At 40.8% G+C, this 21544-nt stretch overlaps 2 protein-coding genes across 3 annotated transcripts in view; one reads left to right on the top strand and one right to left on the bottom strand.

Annotated features, from left to right (window-relative positions):
* Positions 1-295: 295 nt before the first annotated feature.
* Positions 296-5719, top strand: mrps18b (mitochondrial ribosomal protein S18B). The gene is made up of 7 exons (XM_079288319.1): positions 296-383; positions 1877-2036; positions 2112-2209; positions 2298-2366; positions 4444-4510; positions 4586-4645; positions 5397-5719. Exons 1-7 carry the CDS (start codon positions 303-305, stop codon positions 5591-5593), a joined length of 732 nt encoding a protein of 243 aa, XP_079144445.1. The 5' UTR covers positions 296-302; the 3' UTR covers positions 5594-5719.
* Positions 5710-21544, bottom strand: part of abcf1 (ATP-binding cassette, sub-family F (GCN20), member 1) — a 47910-nt gene continuing 32075 nt past the window's right edge. For both annotated transcript variants that reach the window (XM_079288317.1, XM_079288318.1), the window contains exons 15-24: positions 18931-19055; positions 17593-17705; positions 16940-17114; positions 15241-15315; positions 8233-8303; positions 8120-8152; positions 7118-7286; positions 6959-7023; positions 6805-6877; positions 5710-6035 (exon numbers count right to left, since the gene is read on the bottom strand). In XM_079288317.1, coding sequence (XP_079144443.1) covers positions 5869-6035; positions 6805-6877; positions 6959-7023; positions 7118-7286; positions 8120-8152; positions 8233-8303; positions 15241-15315; positions 16940-17114; positions 17593-17705; positions 18931-19055 — 1066 coding nt within the window. In that variant the 3' untranslated portion in view covers positions 5710-5868. The remainder of the gene's footprint in view (positions 6036-6804; positions 6878-6958; positions 7024-7117; positions 7287-8119; positions 8153-8232; positions 8304-15240; positions 15316-16939; positions 17115-17592; positions 17706-18930; positions 19056-21544) is intronic.

The raw sequence follows: 21544 nt of genomic DNA, 5'->3' as shown, positions 1-21544 counted from the left end.
TTGGCTGGATTGTAGTTATTATTTAACATATACATTTAGTTAACAAAATTACTTCAAAATGGCGACTAGCTTGTCCGTCGGGGTTGTGGCGTCACCATGGTTATGAAGAGAAGTCGAGGAGAACGCAACATTTTAACAATCATCTACACCCAACAAACTCAAATAAAACGGTCAGAATATGGCTTCACACACAATATAAAGGGATTGTTTGTGATACAATTTTGATATAAAATGTAACTTGATATTTCTACACTATTGCTTGATCTTTCACCTTTCACCTACAACCCCACTGGGACAGAAAAATGGCTGCCTCCTTTCAAGGGATCGCAAAGGTTCTGGGCTGTCTGTCGCCTTCCCTTTTACATCCATTACGACAGTATCAGGTAACTGGTTCATTTGTCTTTGCTGTTGACATACCGATCATCCGATGAGTTTATTTGTGATCAGTTAGTGCTGATGTTTTGAAATGTTGAGGTGATATGAGAAGCCGGACGCTTCCAAAATCCTACGGTGTGCAGCAACGTAACTAGCAGCGACTTGTAGCCTCCGGTAATAATGCCCCTTGCGTTAACTTTATTTGGCGTTAATAAGAGTTTGAGAACCTCTCGGCAACAACACAGACACTACTGTAGGACACAGGGGGACATTTTATGATTCTAGTAGGAAGTAATATGCATACGTATGGGTTGTTTAGCTACTGTGTCCGAAAGGCAAGTCCCATTTGTACATGTGGATTTTTGCACCTGACTGATCAAATATATTTTTGTATCCTCTAGAAGAGAGAGAAACCTTAGAGAAAACAACAGAGGAGGATCCTCTATCAGGATGGACAGAAGTGTGATAGTCATGTCTACAGAATGAACAACATAACTGAGTTATTACGAATACTAATATTAACAGCAGTGTATATCGTAGAATGTTAATAAAAGCAGTAATGGTATCCGTAATAGTAACAGCAATGTGACTACTAATAATAGCAGTGGGTGTCAGGCAGGACCAGGGTCCAGGTAAACCCACGATCCATGGAAACCTGTGAGGGGAGAAAGCACAAAGACTCCGGGGAAGAAGCAAAGTCAGTGATGAGCATTAATGGGACATGAATTCATACAGAAGGAGAGAGAGAAGAGGAGAGAGGAGCTCAGTGTATCCTAGGAAGTCCCACGGCAGTCTAGGCAAGGCAAGTTTATTTGTATAGCACATTTCACAACAAGGCAATTCAAAGTGCTTCACATAAAACCAATAAAAGCGTCAAAACATAAGGCAAAAGAAAAGGAGATTCAAAAACAAGAACATTCATTAAAACACTAAAAAGCAGTTAAGAAATAAAATACAGTAGTTAAATGCAGAAATTCATTTAATATCCTCGAATCTGGTTCAATTAAAGGCAGCAGCAAACAGAAAAGTCTTCAATCTTGATTTAAATGAGCTGAGGGTCTCAGCAGACCTGCAGCTTTCTGGGACTTTGTTCCAGATATGTGGAGCAGAAAAACTGAACGCTGCTTCTCCATGTTTAGTTCTGACTCTGGGAACAGAAAGTAGACCGGTCCCAGACGACCTGAGGGGTCGGGATGGTTCATAAGGTAGCAGCAGATCAGAGATGTATTTTGGCCCTAAACCATTCAGTGCTTTGTAAACCAACAGCAGGATTTTAAAGCCTATAGCAGTTTATCTCGGGGCCGGTCCAAGGCAAACCTGGTATGATACTTTAAGCTCCCTAAGATATGATGGCGCCTGATCAATTAGGGCTTTGTAGGTGAGGAGAAGGATTTTAAATGATATTCTAGATGTTACAGGGAGCCAGTGCAGAGAAGCCAATACATACATTTACTCATGTTGTGATGATGGCAATGCTGAGATCATTTTATTTTGCTTTCAGTCGTGTCTGCAGAGGCTGCCTGTAAGATCCTGCCTGGGTCTCTCTCCATTTGCATCTCCGAGTCGCTTGTTCTGCAAAGCAGCATTGCTCCAGGATGAGGATGCTGCTGAGGCTCTCCTCCGCTACAAGGACAGACCCTGGGATTATCTGGAGAGTGAAGGTACCTGAAAGAAACTCAAGTCTCATCTCCCGTCCTTGTACTTTTGTTTTATAATATATTCCTTTCCCCTGACAGAGTATATTGAGAGGTATGGGACCAATCCAGTATGGGCAGGCTACAGGAGGAACCACAAAGGTGGCATTCCCCCACAGAAGACACGCAAGACTTGCATTGTAAAATTTCTATTTGAATCCATTGGTTCCATGCATCACATCTGTCATGTTAAGGGAAGTCACCTAAACGCTGATTCTGTTTCTGTAGAGAGGAGACAAGATATGTGGAAACCCGTGTCCAGTTTGTCGGGATCCAAACGTTCTAATCCACCATCAGGTGGGTCAGCATCTCAGTCACACTGGTTTCTCACCGCACATCAAACACATTGTGCTGTTCTTGATCTTTCACTGCTGACGTCTGTGTCTGGATTCTAACCAAGCACTGCACCTGCTCATTTAAGATTTATTTGCAAACAAATAAATACATGTTTGATTTGTCTGTAGCATTTGAATAAGGAGCATCTGGCTGCATACATGGACAGTTTATAGGAAGTAGCGGCCTGGAGGAGCACGATCCGTTGTTAGACAGAGCCTCAGCCTCAGGCCATCCTGTGCTACAGGTCCTCACTACAGTTGAAACAGGAGTCGTCCATTCTTGTGCCTTTGGCGTCATTGATTTTCTGACCTGACCAGGCACATTTCAATTCAATAGTAATAAAAAAAGACAAGTGAGAAGTCAAACTTTTTGATCATGTCCGTGCTTCTGTAAAGTTGGTTCAGTATTAACAAAAAGAGGAAACTGAAGCTTTCTAGACACATCTAGCTTTCTGTGAAACATGTGGCATCAGCCATCCAGTGTTCAAGCTTTGCACCATAATCGGGACACAAATATCTATATTAAACTCAAAAAATCTCAAATTGTACATCAGCCATATTATGTTTTTTCTTAAACACATGACACACTTAATTTGAATAAGGATCCTACAATGCGGACATTAAATAATTAAGACCACTCTATTTAGTGAGCAGGACGTTTTACAGCGTAAAGGGAAAGAGGTTAAAAGTTACTTATCGCCTCACGTAACAGAGAAACGCATCTTTGACACGCTAACTAGGACCCCAACTAACAACTGTTATTGTTGATCATGGAGAATCAAATGTATGTCATTCATTTAGCACTTTAAAAGCAAACAGCTTTTGCATCAAAGTGCTTCACAAAGACAGACATATACACACGTACAAGCATAGAGACATATATGTGCAGTGTATAAATAAAGTTGGAGACTTTAAAAGCTTTAAAAACAGGTTCAACACAGTGAACAGACTTTAACAGCAGGCAAACTGTTCCAAAGTGGAGAAGCTGCTACAGGAAAAGCCAATCGACCCAATTCTTTCTCCATTTATGGTTAAGTCAGATAATTGTGAAAAATCCAAGGTGATGTCTTCAGTCTTAAAACTAAATATTTTCAATTCACGTCATAGAAGAGTGGAGAGAATTGGAACCTGTGATGTATTTTTTATTATTCAATTGTTGCCAATTATATTTCTGTTAACCAACTGATCGATTGATCATGGAATGGTGTCGGCTCAGTGTGATCAGTCAGGCTCTGCCCTGTTTGCTTTGGTCCAGTATCACTTGAAACCAATTCTAATGTTTCGAGTAAGTACATGCATTGAAGTACTGTTCTTTAGTGCAGTTTCCACTGACTTGTACTCTATTTCCATTTGATGCTTAATACTTCTACCCCAGTGCTTTTAAGAGAGACATATTGTACTTTTTACCCCACTACATTTATTTAATGTAGTTACTTTTCAGATTTATATTTTACATAAAAATCATATGCTCATCTCCTAAAATACAGTTCATTGTTAAAATGAAAGCAGCTGTTTCCATCCGTTTTGCTTTGTGACCTGTTGTAAAAGTTGGGGCCTGTTAACATGTTTCAGATGTCTGAGTTATTTGTTAGTGACTGACCATCCAAACTTCAACTATAGCCAGCTAACATGTTAACCAGTTTCACAATAGTGTGCATTGTCTGATTTGAATTGTCAGGCTCATAAGAAGCAGCGGGCTAAAGCTGGTGACCAGCTGATATCTGCTGTAATCTCTGAATGCTGACAGCACAATGTTGAAACAAACGGAACCACATTCCACACCACTGGCTGATAGCTGACTTCAATAACTTTATTTTTAAAAACCAAAACATGGCAACAACATGCGCATCACTTTTAGTGAGCTGTGTGCTTCTTACAGCGCCGTCCTGCAGGTGGCAGCATGTTCTCAAATTGGGGATGTGTTTGCAGTGAGAGCGCCCAGGGCCTCATATTGGCAGTAATGAATTAGCTTTCTTTCTTGTTGAATTTATTGATCAATAATCAATCATATAAACACCTAAATGTATCTTCTTCTGCAGAATGTGAAATTGTTGCAGCAGTTCATTAGTCCCCACACTGGATTGGTGTATGATCCCACTCGAACCGGTAGGTCCTAAACATGAGCACATACTGATGCATCAGGGTGTCCAGCGGATCATGTAGTGTTTGTTCTGTCTCCAGGTGTGTGTATGAAACAGCAGAAGAAGCTGCATGAGGCAATCAACACAGCAAGAGATCACGGTACGTAGGGCAACACGAGACCTGAAAGGACAGTTGGATGTTTTGAGGTGGGGCTGTACGAGGAACTGGTCCAGCTCAAGTACAGCTGTGGACGTGTTTAAGTGTACGTTGTATTTAGAATATTTTTACCGCTTTGCCGTGCTGTCAGACAGCTCCCTCTGACGGAGAAATAGAGTAGTTATATCCATCCAGACTCCATTAACAAGTCTTTTTACCTGGAGTTGCTGGTGGTTATTGTGAGACTTTGGTGAACCGAACTAACCTTTTAAAACACCAAAGTCACACTAACTGTTTAAAGCTGTGAGAATATTCACTATATCAACTCATCGATTCTTTGAAACAGTACTCCCGTAGTAATACAGTGATAGTGGCGAAGTAGATCACAACACCTCTGAACATCACAACTGTCCCTTTAAGGACTTCCGTTCTCTTTTTTGAACACCGTTTTAATTGGACAATAAATGACAGTGATATAATAGGTCTATAGAATTTACCAAGTCCCCAGTACAACCCAATGTGATTTTTCAAAAGCTAATCCTAAATGAGACTGACCTTCAGCATAGCTACGATAGGACCCCGAAACAAATTAGTTCACAACCGACTCAGGTGGGAAGTGTTTAAGATCTCAGCTGTATTGATGAACACCTGTGGACCCTTAATATTCACAGAACCAGTAAAACATTTCCGATAGAATTCTTCTCACATTATCTCTGTTCGATGTATGACAGAAACACCCCGTGTCCTCTTCCAGGCTTTCTTCCCTTTCAGATTCCACATGTGGAATTTTCAGGAGAGGACTACTCCAATTCCCATGATGCTGTGGGGTCAACACCACCTGCCCAGTCGTTGACCTCTGGTGAAACCTGGTATAAGTGGTACAGTGAAATAACACCTGATGAGAATGAAGTGGCTAAAGTGAAGAAGACATACAAGGCTTACTTAAAGTGACGACGACTCCAGAACCCGTCCAGTTGATCATGTTGTAATGACTGTAACTAAGTTACTTTGGTTTGCTGACCATGTAAATGTCCTACTGGTATACAAATGGCACAATAAAACCCCAATGAAAATGGATTTATTTTATTGTTTGGCTTTAGGAGATCATAACCACAGATATTTAGTAGACCTCCCTCTATTTCTAGAAATGAACAGTAGGAACTCCAGCGTTGCTCTGAAACTCATGCGACTGGTCCCAGCTGGTGTGTACACAGCATACAGAGTGATCATGGGTTGACCTTGTTGACCATGGTCTCTCCCAGAGACTCCAGCACCTCCCGCTTGTAATCGTCAAAGTCTCCATCGATCTGGTTGACCGAACTGTCTTCCACTACCCACATCTGGCACTGAGTCTCCGTGATGAGCCGGGCATCGTGACTCACGATGATCACAGCTGGACAACAAGAGACAGATTGTTAGCTCTAGGAGAAAGAACATGGACAGGCAAAATAAAGCATTTTTGATTTACCTAAAGTTTGGCTTACTATTGCAAAGCCTTGTCATTCATCTGACTTAACGGGAGTACTTTTCACAGGTTTTTCTGTTTAGGTTTCCATAAGTAACATCTGATCAGTAACAGGACATGTCAGCAGAGACATGTAGAAAGAGTGTCTCCATTACCGAGCTAGTCCACCCGAGCACACTGACCCTTTAACAACCTCATGTAAGGGACCCCAATCACAAATATGTGTCAATGTATATCGGACGATATCATCCGTCTTTCACCGCTCAGTCAGGCTCTAAATGCCTACATTGTTACTCAAACGTCTAACAATAAATGAGCATTCTTGTCTCATTTGTGGTCTGACAAATCATTCAATTTAGTTTTTGAATGACATTGTTGGCGGAAGTAAACTTGCATGCTGTAATGATAAATGTCAGGTGTTGTGAATGATAGACAGTTGATGTTTTGTGTCTCACACCCTTGAGGCCACTTTTCTTTCAGAAACTAAATGAAGAAACCCCTAGTCAGTGTTACACAGGAGCATCTTGGTTGCATGTCAAACCTTTCATTTGTGTTTCCTCCTACTTTCCAGGCAGCCATTAGTTCCCATACATTTCACTACAATATGATAATCCACTTGTACATCAGCCAATCTGGGGAATGTTATGATCATTAGAGTAGATCCTTGCTGGTGGACACCTCATGTGTCTCCTCTTACCTCCTTTATATTCATTGATGGCCTCTGATAAGGCATCGATTGACTCAATGTCCAAATTGTTGGTGGGTTCATCCTAGGAGAAAAGAAGCAGCTGGTTAGTTGGTCAGTCAGGAAGAACATCAGCAGTGTGTATAGAAGGCTCAGTGAACCTCACCAGGATCAGCACATCAGGCTGACGACAGGACAGTTCAGCAAACACTACTCTGGCTTTCTGCCCACCTGTTTGGAGAGAATTCCAGAAAACTATGTTAGAAAATGTCTCCTTCCTGTCAGCCGACAGAAAATGTCATGTCATGACGCTTCATATAAGTACCGGACAGTTTAGAGATCTGAATGGTGTGGGCGTGGCTCTCCAGGCCAAAGCGTCCCAGGCACTTCCTGCCGTCCTGGTAGGGAAGGTTGAAGTGCCTCATTAGGTACTCTGTGGCGGTCTCCTCCATGTTCAGCTGATCAGCATACTGCTGGTTAAAGAAGCCCACTTTCTGCAAGCAGACAATAGACCAGTTACAACTCTGATCATTTGCCAGAATCACACTGTAAGCCGGTAACACACCACTGTTCATGTCAGAACAGGGCACCATGCCATACAATCAGCAGGCAGTTGCTAGGACTGTCACAAACATGATCAATTACTATTATGATCACAAGTGTGTCTAATAGATACGTTTAAGCCCACCACCCTCCCTCTGGTTCTTCAACATGCTCTGCAGGCCCTTGTTTGAATCTTAGCCGCCTGGCTCTAAGCCACAGCCGCTAAACAGCCTCCAGGAAGCCCCACTGTGCTCTGCTCCTCCACCATAGATCCACTCGTGTTTGTGTGGCGTGTCAGAGAGCTCCAGCGTTCTCACAGCGGGGTCTGTGAGCCTGATCTGGCCGAGTGGCTAGCCATCGACCCCCGAAGCGACAAGCTTAAAAACGATGGGGCATATTTTCGGTTCTCCAACATTTTTTTGTAAGATTGGCAATATTCAAAATCTACATAGTTGATTTCTCGCTTCAAAATGTATCCGAAGTGAGTTTAATGATGAAAAAGCATATGAAAACTGTCCTCGGACCGGGTATCCTCTCTTCGGACTATGGGAACAAAAAGCTGAGCTGCCGTGGCTGAGTCACTCTTCCCCGAGCCGTGATGACACACCCAGCGCACACTGCGCTTCACTACGGTGAGTAAACTCTTAACAGCGTGGTACGCGTGTAAAGCGGGGCTGTTCACAAAAATGTGGTGTCGGTCTCTCTCTCCCCCCATCTTTGAATGGTGTGAGCATGTGGAAATACCCACTATTCAAGAGACATACTCTAACAGGAAGTTACTTACCAAGCGATGATTCTTCCTCATCTCACCTTTAGCCTAAAAAAAGAAACATCCAGTTACCTCACTGGTACATATATTTGAGTGAAATTCAAATGTTTGCATATCTACATACTTACAGGATTTAATTTCCCAGTGAGCAGCAGCAGCAGGGTACTCTTTCCAACACCATTGGGTCCAACTATACAAACTAAAGGAAGGAGGTCAGGTCAGCAGAAGATTGGAAGATCAACTAATCTTTTTCTGCCATTAACAATATAGTAACTATCTGAGTGCCTCCATGTTTATTTCTGTTTAACCTTTGTGCCTCACTTTGAAAAAAAGATCCTCTGGTGTAACGAACAAATGTTTATTTTGCATCTATTGTTATTCTATTGTTTACGTCTTTTGTCGCAAAAAGGAGGTGCTTGGGATACTGGCAATTTTTTGAAATTTGGCACGCAAGCCAGTCGTGGTGAAAATTGCAGTGTGATTGGCGTGTCCAGCTGCGGCATGAAATATTGGTTCAATAGCGCTCCCTATTGAGTCGCCCCAACATTGGGTTTCACCTAGCTGTATGAAATTTGGTACATATGTGTAACGTGATGGGATGTACAAAAAAATCCTCTTGGAGTTATTCACTAAACCAAACAGGAAGTCGGCCATTTTGAATTACAGCGGCCCAAACACTGAATTTATTAAAAGTGTTTGTGGGCACACCATGAGAAAAAGACTTCTCTGATCTAAATATGTGCATACTAAGATGCTTGGAGAGCAAAAGTTAGATAACAGTGGTTTTCAAACCACATCAGTGGGCATTAGTATAAATTATGTTTTTTTTGTGCAAACTATTATGAAGTCTGCAGATAAAATGTAAAGGAAAAAAACATGGATTGCTCTCCAGTAGGACGGAGACTTCAGTCACCAGCAGAGCTACGAGTGAGAACAGACAACGACGCAGAGGAAACGAGTGAGAGACGTGTGTTGACCACATTTATGGACCATAATCTAGTAAACTATTGTGCAAATGTTAATTAAAAAATGAATTTGATGTGTGAGCGAGAGATAGAGCAAGACCGCAGCGCTGTACTTCCCGTTTACACCGGCACGCACCCACATGCCCAGTGAACGTGAAGAGTCACGTGATATTCGTTTTCAGGCATTTTAGTCTGGACGGAGATAATCTCGAAAACGATGCTGAAACGCTGTCTGGACGGAGATCGTTTTTGTTTTAAAACCAAAACGTATTAGTGTGGATGTTGCTGGTTTAAGTCCTATCCTCAGATCGATCTCAGTTTGTGTATGTAAACCAGTGGTGGGCCGTCAGGGCCTGCAAGGCCTTCTCTGCTGGCATAAACAGAATCACAAAGATATATATATTTAAAAAAATAAAATAAATAAATCTATTTTATAATTTTTCTTAAATACACTACATGTATTATAATTCATACAAATATTTTTCCCATTATCTTATTTTCTCATTGCACAGCTACTGTCTTCCTCAGTTGCTCTGCTTCCAGTGCAGCTTGTTTTAAGTAGAGCTTTTATCCAATCAGATCTCACCTCTGTGTCTCTAGGTAAGAACAGAGCCAGAGGCCTGCAGACTCACAAGTGAATCCATGAGCAGTTTAAGTGAATGGGGACGGTATTGTTGATTGTCATGGTGTTCAACCAATCAGATCTTTAGTTTGACATGTTGGGCGTATTCTTTGACGTGTCAGCGTCTGCTTGCGGCCTATAATGACGTCAGCATTACGTGCCGCTCATGTCCAGGTGCACACGCTGCAGAGTGCGCTGTGATTGGTCAGTGTGCGAGCACGTGACTAAAGTGAAACTTGCGCTTGCTAGCAGAACTGAGGTTGTTAGCAGTCAGAGTTCAAGTGGAAAGATATGGAAGAAATGATGGCATTTTTAGTTTTTTAGTTTTTTTTTTACTTGGCTTTGTTTTTTTAACATCAAATGGCGGAAGGACGAGAAGCTGATTTAGTGGCGGAGTTACTGGGAACGCCTTTCTCAAGAAGGACATTAAGCTGCCTGAGCAAAGCCGCCACACAACACCAAAGTACGGCGGGACACTTGCAAGCTACGTGCTCTTAAAAACGTGTTGGCTCTCCAGATCAACGAACAAGTTCGCATGGAAACGGAGCTCCACATTGAAAAAGTTAAGAAGAATAGGAAAATACTGAAAAGGACCTCTAGCTGGAACTGAAACACACGGATGTACTGCACAGCCGAGTTATTGACCTCTTTGTAAACAAAGAGGACGGACTTTGTATTTAAATAGAACAGCATTTGGTAAGTGAAACTGCTTTTGTTTTCTTTGTATATGCAGTGTGTTCATTTTGCCGTGTTTTGTCGTGTTGTTTATGGATATTAGATATGTATATTATATATTGTTCCCTGATGTAAATAATATTTGAATGGCCCTTGCTCTTTAGTGTGAGCGTTGCTGGATTGTTTTGTCATGCTTTGTTGTGAATATGTGTGACGGTTCTTGTGAGTTAGCTCTTGTCATTGTGTTAATTACATTGATGTTGACCATATGCATTGTCCGTTAATTACGAAGCATCCCGTCCTGCGTGGGGTTCGGGTCCGGATCATTGAATCAGTTTGGGCTGTTTTCTTTTACAAACAAGAATGATGGTCTGGAGAAATGGGGATTGTGTGGCGATTGCTTCGCCCTGTTTGAATCAGTGGAACAGCTAAACGCTGCGGGGAGAATGTAGCGTGAGTTTGTGCGTGTTGTTTTGCTTCCGAGGTCAGACGCTGACCCGGAAACTAAACAGACAGACAGACCGGTGTCCACCGAAAACGTTATATTTACCACAATTTAAGCTTCCGCATTTTCCAAATGCATCAGTATTATTGTTCGGTTTGTAAGCCTTGTACCGAACGGTTTAAAACAAATAAGTGATGTTACACCCCTAGAAACAAATAACCGTAGCTGTGGCGCCATCATGAGGTTATTAGGTGGTAAGAAGGCCCAGGTATAAAATGCACGGCCCGCCACTGATGTAAACGATGAAACCTCGATGAAGACCAGCGTTAGTCATGGAGTTCCACAAGGTTCTGTGCTTGGACCAATTTTCTTCACCTTTATCAGCATATGCTTCCCTCAGATATTATCAGAAAACACTCCATTAACTTTCATTGTTATGCAGATGATACTCAATTATATCTATCGATCAAGCCAGATGAAACCACTAAACTAAGCTCACTAAACTTCAAGCATGTCTATAGGACATAAAAACCTGGATGACCTGCAACTTCCTAATGTTAAACTCAGAATAAACTGAAGTTATTCTACTTGACCCAGAACACTTCCCTAGTTCCTAGAGTCTTAAAAAGTAGGATGGGAGCCAGAGCCTTTAGTTATCAAGCTTCCCGTTTCAGTCCAGTGTAAGAAATTTGAGCAAAAAACTGTAGTTAGTAGATATAATAAAAGTGTTTAATAATTAATAATTCATAATTAGTCATAATCATAAGGGTTTTGGGAATGCATAATTAAGATAAACATAGTGATGTAGGAATAGTAGCTAAAAAAAACATGAAGCTTCTGCCAAGTTGCAGAAGTTTAACTTTCATACTGAAGGATTATTATAGAAGGGGTTAAAACGTAACTGACAGTCATTGAATGTGTTAGTAGACTCAGGGGCAGACAGCCGAATACACTCCTGGAAGTTAGCCAATAGGAATCGAGATAAATGGAAGAGGAGGTGTTTCGAACAGAGGTGGGAGGTTTAATTTCAAGTCTTTTTCTCTCTCACGTGAATGCTCGCAGAGGACAGACGTGTTTTATACCTGAGGAGCTGAGTAGAGTTTTTTGCAAATGGGGTTTTATTGTTTTAATATTTCATAGGAGTATGTACTCCAATGTTTAACTGTAATCATACTTGCATCAGTGGAATTAAATTCCTTATAATCAATGTTCCCTCTAAGCTGCGCGCTTGAGCAATCGCGCACTGCTCGCACATTCTCAGCGCACAAGAAAATCTATACAGCGCATAAAATAAAATTCAACATAAACGTATTAATTAATATCTAATATTAGTCCTAATCTTATCTAATCAATTAAACCAATAATAATAATAATAATTTTGTTTTCTGTACTATTTTGCAACGTAACTCAGTGAGTGACAGGTGTCCAGCCAATGATACGATTCGGTTCACTTACGCTAAGCAGCCAATCATAGCATTGACACTATTGCCCTGCCCATTCGCGCCGTGCAGGTTAGCTAGCTAACAACAGTGCGGCGGAGTTACGAGACGCAAATGCTAACTCCTTATCATGGCGAAACGAACGGGCAGCGACACATCCACTCACCAAGCCATTGGAAAAAAGAAATGTGGTTCTTTTAAGATGGAATGGCTGTCGGAGTATGTTCAAATAGAAGAACAAGCGGTGAAACTGGGTGAGATTTTTTCTTTTTCGAGGGGGAAGGGTCTACTCTGCAAAACATGCAGCGAAGCTAAAGTAGCAAATGAGTTTTCCGAGGGAAAAATGTGGACTGAATGGAAGTTGGACTACCTCAAGCGTCACATTCAGCAGAAAAAACTAAAACTAAAATCAAAACAGCATCCAGAAATCGTCTTGAAGTGGCACATTTGGACCAGCTGATGCGCATAAAGTCAAAGCAAGAAGCAGACGAAGCCATCAACCTGCACAAAGTGTACAACCATTGGAGAAGTGAGAAGGACAGACGTGAAAAATAAGGTACAATTTAAGTCAGATTTGTGCATATTCTCGTGACATTTATTAAGATTTTTTACTTATGAATATTAATCATTAAATTATGTTACTACTAGATCATTTATGGGTAGTAGAAATGATAATAAAAAACTGAGTAATTACATATTTTACAGACAGAGTTACAGGAATTTACACTGCATCACAAGCTACAGCACACGTCATTGTGCAAAATGTGAATGTTTTAATGTGAACAAAATGTTATGTCTGAAAGGTGTATATGTATCATTTCTTCCAGAACAGGACCCTCACACAGGCCACAACAGGACCTCACACAGGCCAAAGCAAGACTCTTCCCATGGCCAAGCAGGACTCTCACATAAAACATACTACACATCTCATGAACAACAAGATTTTTGTCTTTTTCCTTTAAAGTTTGTCAAATCACTTATATTAAAAGTAAACTAGTGAAAATTGCTGCTGTAATTTGATTCTTTTAATAAGCCATGTAACTTGCTATGATCCAAGGTTTTGAACAGGTGTGATACTGGTGTGTGGCCACAGCGTGCACATCTGATGTTGCTCACAGTGGTCCTCAGTGTGCTCAGGGAGCTTGTGTGTATGCCCAGACACATGAAAAATTAGAGGGAACATTGCTTATAATTGTAAATCAGTTTCGGTAACGTTTTTAGCGCCGTGTGTCTGAAAAGCTATCATTCCACGTGTGCTGGCCTGCTCCATTTTCATTGTGAGGAGATTTCTGCCTCAACACCAGGGGGCAGACACACTCGCCACATTTAAGAGTAGGCTTAACACTTTCCTTTTTGTTAACGTTTAGGGCTGGCTCAGGTTTATAGTTGGGGCCGGCTCAGGTTTATAGTTGGGGCCGGCTCAGGTTTGCCTTGGACCAGCCCCTAGATAAGCTGCTATATGCCTAGACTGCCGGGGGACTCCCTAGGATACACTGAGCTCCTCTCTCTTCTCTCTCTCCTTATGTATGAATTCATGTCCCATTAATGCTCATTACTAACTTCTTCACTGCTTTCTCGCCTCACAGGTTTCCATGGATCGTGGTTATATCTGGACCCTGGTTTTGCCTCTTGCCGTGACCCTGCTGTCGCCGACTGCTACTATCATTATTATTATTAGTTAGATTACTATTACGGTCGGGTACCATGACTGCTTTTTTCATCATTATACATACTACTCAGTCATTGTATGATTAATTTCTGTCATATTGAATGTGTTGTAACTCTGTTATGTTGTTCATTCTGTACACATGACATCTATCACACTTCTGTCCATCCAGATAGAGGATCCTCCTCTGTTGCTCTCCCTAAGGTTTCTTCCTTTTTCGCTCCCTGTTAAAGGGGTTTTTCTGTTTTTCCTGATCTAATGTGAGGGCACTGGGACAGAAGATGGCACATATGCACAGATTGTAAAGCCCTCTTTGGGCTATACAAATTAAATTTAAAAAAAGATGTAAACTGAAAAATGTAATAAATTTCTTTTGCCATTTAAGTTTGAGATATGTCAGTGATTAGCAACAATATCTATTTTGATGGATTTTTATGCAAAAAGATTAGATTAAAGAATCTCACCTGTTAATTTACAGTCCATAAAAAAATGTAAATTATTGTTTTTTATTATTCCAATTACCTTCAAAGTTCTTACCTTCTAATAGTGTATTAGCTTATTTTGCAAAGCAAAAATAGTTTATTAGCTCACTTTGAACAGCCATTAGAACTAATTGCTCTCAGCTCATGCAATCACACACACACACGATTTTATGCTGTAATGGCTCACAGTTTTCTCATTAGGTCAAAGACACATGAATCAGAGCAAAGGACAGTCCTGCTGGGCAGGTGGCTCCTGACGACATGTCGTGTTAAAGTGCTTTGAGTGATTGGAAGACAAGAAAGGCGCTATACAAGTCCAGTCCATCATTTCTACTGCAGACATTTACTGCAGTGCTCCATAATACAGCAGCAATGCCCCTAGTGGAAACCAGGAAAATAGCATGTTTTGCCTCACAGGGCAAACATGAGAAAATGACTCAATGTGGAAGAAAATAGAAAAATAAATATTTCGAAGCCAGGCCCTACATTGAAAGCAATGGAAAAATATAATGTATGCTTTTATATTGTGATGACAGTGGGATAAAAATTGTGGATTTAAAATGATTCAATGGGAACATTTTTGTGTCCGTATTTTGGCTACACAGCTCATCAGACTTTTTATGGTAGCGGACGTTGAACTTAACAAAAAAAATAAAAAAATCTGAAAAACACTCGCAACTTTACCAAACTTCATAAAATGAAAAATGTTACAGCCAAAAAAGGTCCCGAGTGAGGTACAAAGTGTTCAGCTACTAAATCAACTTCTTAACCCTCCACCAACATATAAGTAGACAGAAAGATGTTCTCAACGTTAACAATGATGGTAGAAGCAGCATACTTACTCCTGGAGTCCATGTCGATTCCAAAGTCCACATTTTTGAAGAGAGGCTTGTGATCCCCGTAGCCAAAGTCAACACCTGCAGAGGAGAGAGACAGCTCTCACTTCACTGCAGGGTTTTACTCTTATGTTGCTGTTCTTTGTTCCTGTGTGTATCACTGATTCGCATCATTTCATATCCCGTCTTGTTCTCAAGGCTGATTGATGAATCGTATTTTCATCGTCATAGCGACATCAACATGCCTGATGAGTTAAAGTAGACCTGTATGGAGCCAAAGCCAGGCCAATAGTTTTGATCATTTGAAAATAACAATTTGATCCTGAAAATTCAAGTTTTGGTCATGAACATTCAAAAATAAAAATAAGTGAATGAAGTGCTTTTTTGGGTTGAATACAATCTTTATTCAGTTCTGGAATTGTTTTGAATATAATATTTATTTTCATTTTTCACTTTCATATATATTTTGATATTTGAGGTCAGATTTAAATCTTATTTTTTCGGTTTCACGGCGAGAATTATGATTCAACACTTTCTATACACCATATTCACGTGAATGCAGTGGGGAAAAAACTGTGATGCTGTAGGAAACTTCGGAGTCGAACAGTCACCAGGGCGGGGATCGGCTCACGTAAAATGCGTCAGGGGTCTGCGCCGATGTCTGCAACCCACCCGACCCGCTTTGAAACACGGACCAAGGGTGATGCAAACCCCGTGAAAGACTAATCAAACCAGTAGCTGTTCCTCTCCGAAGTTTCCTTCAGGATAACGGGCGCTCAGTTTTTTCCCCACTGTATTTACGTGAATATGGTGTATAGAAAGTGTTGAATCATAATTCTTGCAGTACCTACGTGTGGTTGAGGACGGTCCTCAGCCTTCGTTATGCTGCCACTCATGATTACACGCCCCTCTCAGTTGATGCCACGCCCCAAACACCAGATCAGGGCCAAAAGTCTGAACTGAAAAAAACTATCTGAGAGTGAAAAATACAAGACCTCAAATATCAAAATATATATGAAAGTGAAAAATGAAAATAAATATTTTATTGAAAACAATTCCAAATCAAATTATATTCAACCCAAAACATTTCATTCACTTATTTTTATTTTGAATACATTGCTGTATTTTTGAATGTTCATGACCAAATTTTATTTCAAAATGATCAAAACTATTGGCCTGGATTTGGCTCCATAGACCTGCAGACAACCTGTTTATTTTAGAGGACAGGAGGAATGACTGATGTCTGTGTTCTTCATTCGTTATAAACTTCACTCAGGAATATTATTTATTTTATTGACATGTTAGATTTGTTTCTCGTGAGATATTAATGACTGTATGAAGTGACTTTGCTGTTGTAACCATAACTGTTGCTGTTCTAGAGCCTAGTTATGTTGAAAATATTCCATTCTAATCCTGTTCTGAATTTATAGACAGCCAGCTGATGGAGGAAATGTACAGCTAATATGCACACTTCAATATTTGTTTATTTATGACAAGTCATATCGTCATCACAATATTATCGCACATCTCAGATTGACCTAATTCCTCCATCATGGCTGAAGGTTCATGTAACCAAACCATGTCGGCAGTCCTCACCGGCCCCCTTCAGCCCTCACCTGCGTGTTAGCTCACTGGGCACCTGCTCGACTGGAACATGTGCAGCATTGAGCTGCTGCAACAGTCTGTCGGTGTTTATAGTTCTTACTGTGTAGTCCCAGGATGGGCGGTGAGAGAGGAGGTGGGTTGGGGAAGGTGAACTTGACGGTGTACTCTTTAGGCCTCTTCAGCAGCTCTGTGGCATCCTGGCTCTCCTCCTCCTGACCTCCCTTCTTCTTGCCTTTCTGCTGCTTTCGGGTCAGGGCCTCCTTAGTTTGCTTCTCCTGAGAGGAAACATTGAGACAAACAAAACAACATGAGACAGGATGGATGGATAAAGCACTGGTTTAACAGAGAATGGAGAGGTTTGACACACACCATATCTTGATGCGAGTCCACAGTTTTATGTTGTACATTTGCTTAAGACATGAAGACCTTATTACATTAGTCATTTAGCAGACGCTTTTATCCACTTTCAATTACTTACAAATCAGATTCTATCACATATCTACACTGTAGGCACAGCTACGGGAGAAATTTTGGGGTTAAGTGTCTTGCTCAAGGACACATCAACATGCGCCTAGCAGAGCCGGAGATCGAACTGCCGACCCTCTGATTGAAGGACGGCCCTGCTTTCCACTTAGCCACAGTCGCCCAACATGTTATAAAGCCCCTTATAAACATGTTTCAACAGTGACTACTGTAACAGAGTGAGAAAAGTCGAGTTCACTTTGTCTCAGCTTTAGAAAACTGAATACTTACAGCCTGTTTGGTGGACTTGCCACCAGCCTTCAGATCTTTCAGTTTCTTCTCCTGCTTGTCATACTGTTTCTGCAGTTCTTTCTGCTTCTGCACGTACATCTTCTTGAAGGTCACTTAAAAAAAGCAAAGTAAACCAAAAAACACCGTGAGTAATGTGTGTCTCACGCTGTCTAACCACAATGCTAACGCAGTCCTGTCCTAACTCAGTACAAAAGCAGCAATAAGACAGATTTCAACACAGATATAGAAAAGGAAGTCGCTCAACAGATTGACTTTCAGATCCATTAGATCTGAAGGTAGACATCATCTATGAAGTCAGATCAATCGTTAATGAAGGCACACAGAAGGATTCACATGTAGATTTTGTAAAAACAAACAACTCTCCAAAAAATATCCATCAATGAACACAAAAAGAGATATATATATATTTCAACCAATCACATGAGTGACCCTATAGTCTTACATCATGCACAGGGTGGAAAGGATGGAACACTTCAGACAGCAGTGTCGATGGTACAGTTAACTCTTTGGATCAGAGGAGTTCAGCCTGTATTAGTTTGATAGACTAGGAATATGACAGCTGCGTATTGTACCCTGCAGCATTAGCAAATCCTGGCTAATGCTAACATTAGCGTAGCTATACGTTTGTGTGCCAGATGATGGTCTTCCCTTCAACATTGTGGGCGTAACCTTCAATCCAGTAGCTGTATCCCTTTGTTTGGAGGATCCTTACAGACTAACCCGCCCACGTTTGGTTGTTTCAACACTTGTTGTCAGATGTTTTGACCCTTTTCCCCGAAGATAGCTGTCTGAGCTGTTTCCAGGAGATTCCTTTCCATCACGCTTCCTACATGAGTATGACAGAGGATACCTTCATTTGTTGAAAATGGAGGAGAAATCTGATTGGCTACAAACAATTTCCTGCAAGTGACGTCAGGAGAGTCTAAAAAACCCAACACACATGCAGTGAAGTTCACACATCACAAGTAGTTTGTAAATGCAGCTTCAACTGTTTGTATATAAATGTAACAAGATCCAAATGTTTTCCATTCATCCATTCATATACATCCATTTGTATTACATATATTTAAAACAAGAAACATTTGTGTGTATATCAGAAATATATTTATGAATGCTATTTTTTTTACATGTGGAATTTCTTTACATTTATATATATATTGTGTACATTGAAAACATTTTTTGTAGTGAAAGTCAATTATATAGAAATCACAAAATACATTTTGTGAATCCTTCATTAATATTGAGACTGATGTGAGATGATGTGAGTGTTGATATCTCATTCCCAAGGTATAAGTTCTTGCTCTAAATTGCACTTACAGTAGTTCCCTCTGTAATAGTAGAGCTTCTCATTGTCTAAGTGGATGATATCTGTACACACTTCGTCAAGGAAACTCTGGTCGTGGGAAACTATGAGGAGAGTCTTCTTCCAGCTTTGAAGGTAGCTGTGGAAAAGAGTATACAAACAAACAACTTGAATATAATAAAAAGCAGCAGATATAATTTCCAAATATTCAAGTTAAAAGTCACCTAATGTAAGAGTGAGAGTTAATGCTTGATCAGGTCTATCTGACATATTATTTACTGAAAGCTAATTAATGCTGAGTGGAGTATTATTTTAGAATGAAAAAACAACACCGTTAACTCTGTCAGCACTTTCGCTGTAGTTAGCGCTGTTAGCAGCATTAGCTATGAGCCGTCGGCTCAAACGTCGTCATGTTAAGTACCGTTGAGAGGTTATAGCATATGCTCCCAATCTTGTATTAGGCCTCTTTAAGGAAACTTTTAAGTGTTAAAAGTCAACACCTAGGTTGACTGCCACCCCAGAGCAGTCAACCTAGGGGAAACACTGAGTCTTTCTTTCCACTGAAACAAAGCAGCATCCCACATTCTTTGCTGCTTGTATTATTTCAACTGGCAGACACAATAATATAAGCAAACAATATGTCCTGAGTGACAAGTCTGTCTCACTCTGCCTCAAACAGGCAGGACATTGAGTCAGTTCATTCAGAATGTGCTTTGAGTGGTCAGAAGACTAAAAAGGTGCTATACAAAGACAAGTCCATTTACCAATCAGATGCAACTCTGCTTAACAAAGTTAACTTCCCTCATCAACATAATTTCTTCCCACTTAATACTAATTCAAATCTACTATAGAATAGAGAAAATAGTGTCGGAAAGCTGAGCGCAGGTATCGAAAAACTAATCTCCAGGTTCACTGACATCTATAAAGAGAGAATTCGCAATTATAACTTGGAACTAGGGCTGGGCGATAAATCGATTTAATCGATTAATTCGAATGTGTGCTTTAAGGCGATGTGTTTTATTGAAAATCGAGAAAATCGCCCCCACCCCTCCCCCCCGTTCGGTTCCCGTAGTAGAGTGCGCGCGCATTGTTTACAAACTAAAACAATGGCGGCCAGCAGCTTCACTGCTGGCCGCCGCCGCCACCTCACAACAACAACCCAGCATTTTGGAGACATTCACCAACTGTACTCCGCATGCGAAGAAGAGTGCCCGGTGGAAAGCCATCACGGATGCAGTCGCGATGTATATCGCAAAAGATATGGTGCCCATATACACCGTGGAAAAGCCGGGGTTTATTCACCGTCTCAAAGCTTTGGACCCCAGGTACGTGCTACCAAGCCGTAAACATTTTTCTGACGTTGCCTTGCCTCGGCTGTACAATAGTACACGCCAAAGGATCTCTGCGGAGCTGGAGGGGATGTCATTCTACTCCGCAACAACTGACCTGTGGTCCAGCAGGTTGACCCAGACACCGATCCACTTGACTGGTGGAAGCGTCACCAACTTAACTTTCCAAGGCTAAGTACTTTAGCAAAGAAATACCTCTCTGTGCCAGCTACAAGTGCCCCCTCTGAGAGGCTTTTCAGTGTGTGGGGGGGGCATTGTTACATGCCACTGTGCATGCCTGAAGCCAGAGGTAGTAGACAGGCTTGTCTTCCTGGCAAAAAAATTTAGAAAAAACATGCACTACTGTTTAATACTGTTGGTTATGTTGTGAATGCACTTGATTTTGTTTACATGCACTTATTTACTGTGCAAAATATGTTATGTTGATGTTAGATCAGATGTTGCACTTTTGAAAATGTGAATGTTAAAGGGTCATATACATTTTATTTCATGCTGTGTTTGTATCAGTGTATTCAGTTAGAAAAGCTTACTGTAAAAAGTTACATTTGCACAGTTGTTTACAATGGAAGGCTACTATTTAATGCCATTTAATGTTATGTTTAATTTAATTTTATATTTAAATGATTCAGGCAAACAAAAGAGTGACCAAATACTTTTTGTATACTACAGGCACCTTTCTACAATGTTCAGGTTTTGTTTGCACTTTATTTTTATCAACCTACTTGGGAAAATCATCACAAAATAAAAGAAAATTGTTTTCAACAGCTTCTGTCATCTGCAAAAAATTTTGGGGGAAAAAAATCGATTTAAATCGTGAATCGGATTTTTTGTAAAAAAATCGGAGATTTTTTTTTTAGGCCATATCGCCCAGCCCTACTTGGAACTTAGAAATGCAAGGCAGTCGTTCTTCTCTGACATCATAACCAAAAACAAGAACAATACACGCGCCTTATTTGCTACCGTCGACAGGCTAACAAACCCTACAGTCTCTGTAGCTGCTGAGCTCCAATCCACCTGGGCATGCAATCAATTTGCCTCCTTTTTACTGACAAAATTCAGAAAATTAGACAAGCAGTCAGTGCCTCCACATCAACCACAGGATATGTGTTGTCCCGATCTCTGAATAACATCCATTCAAATATCATGACACAATTTCATTCAATCGACCGTAGAAGCCTAGAAGACATCATACAACATCTGAAGTCATCCTCCTGCTGCTTGGATATTCTACCAACACACTTTTTCAAAGATATTTCAAACTGCATGACCACTGATCTCT

This window comes from Melanostigma gelatinosum (genome assembly GCF_949748355.1).
Source record: "Melanostigma gelatinosum genome assembly, chromosome: 17".
NCBI classification, from domain to species: Eukaryota; Metazoa; Chordata; class Actinopteri; order Perciformes; family Zoarcidae; genus Melanostigma; species Melanostigma gelatinosum.
The sequence above is the reverse complement of the archived record's forward strand: the minus strand, read 5'-3'. Positions and strand labels throughout refer to the sequence as shown.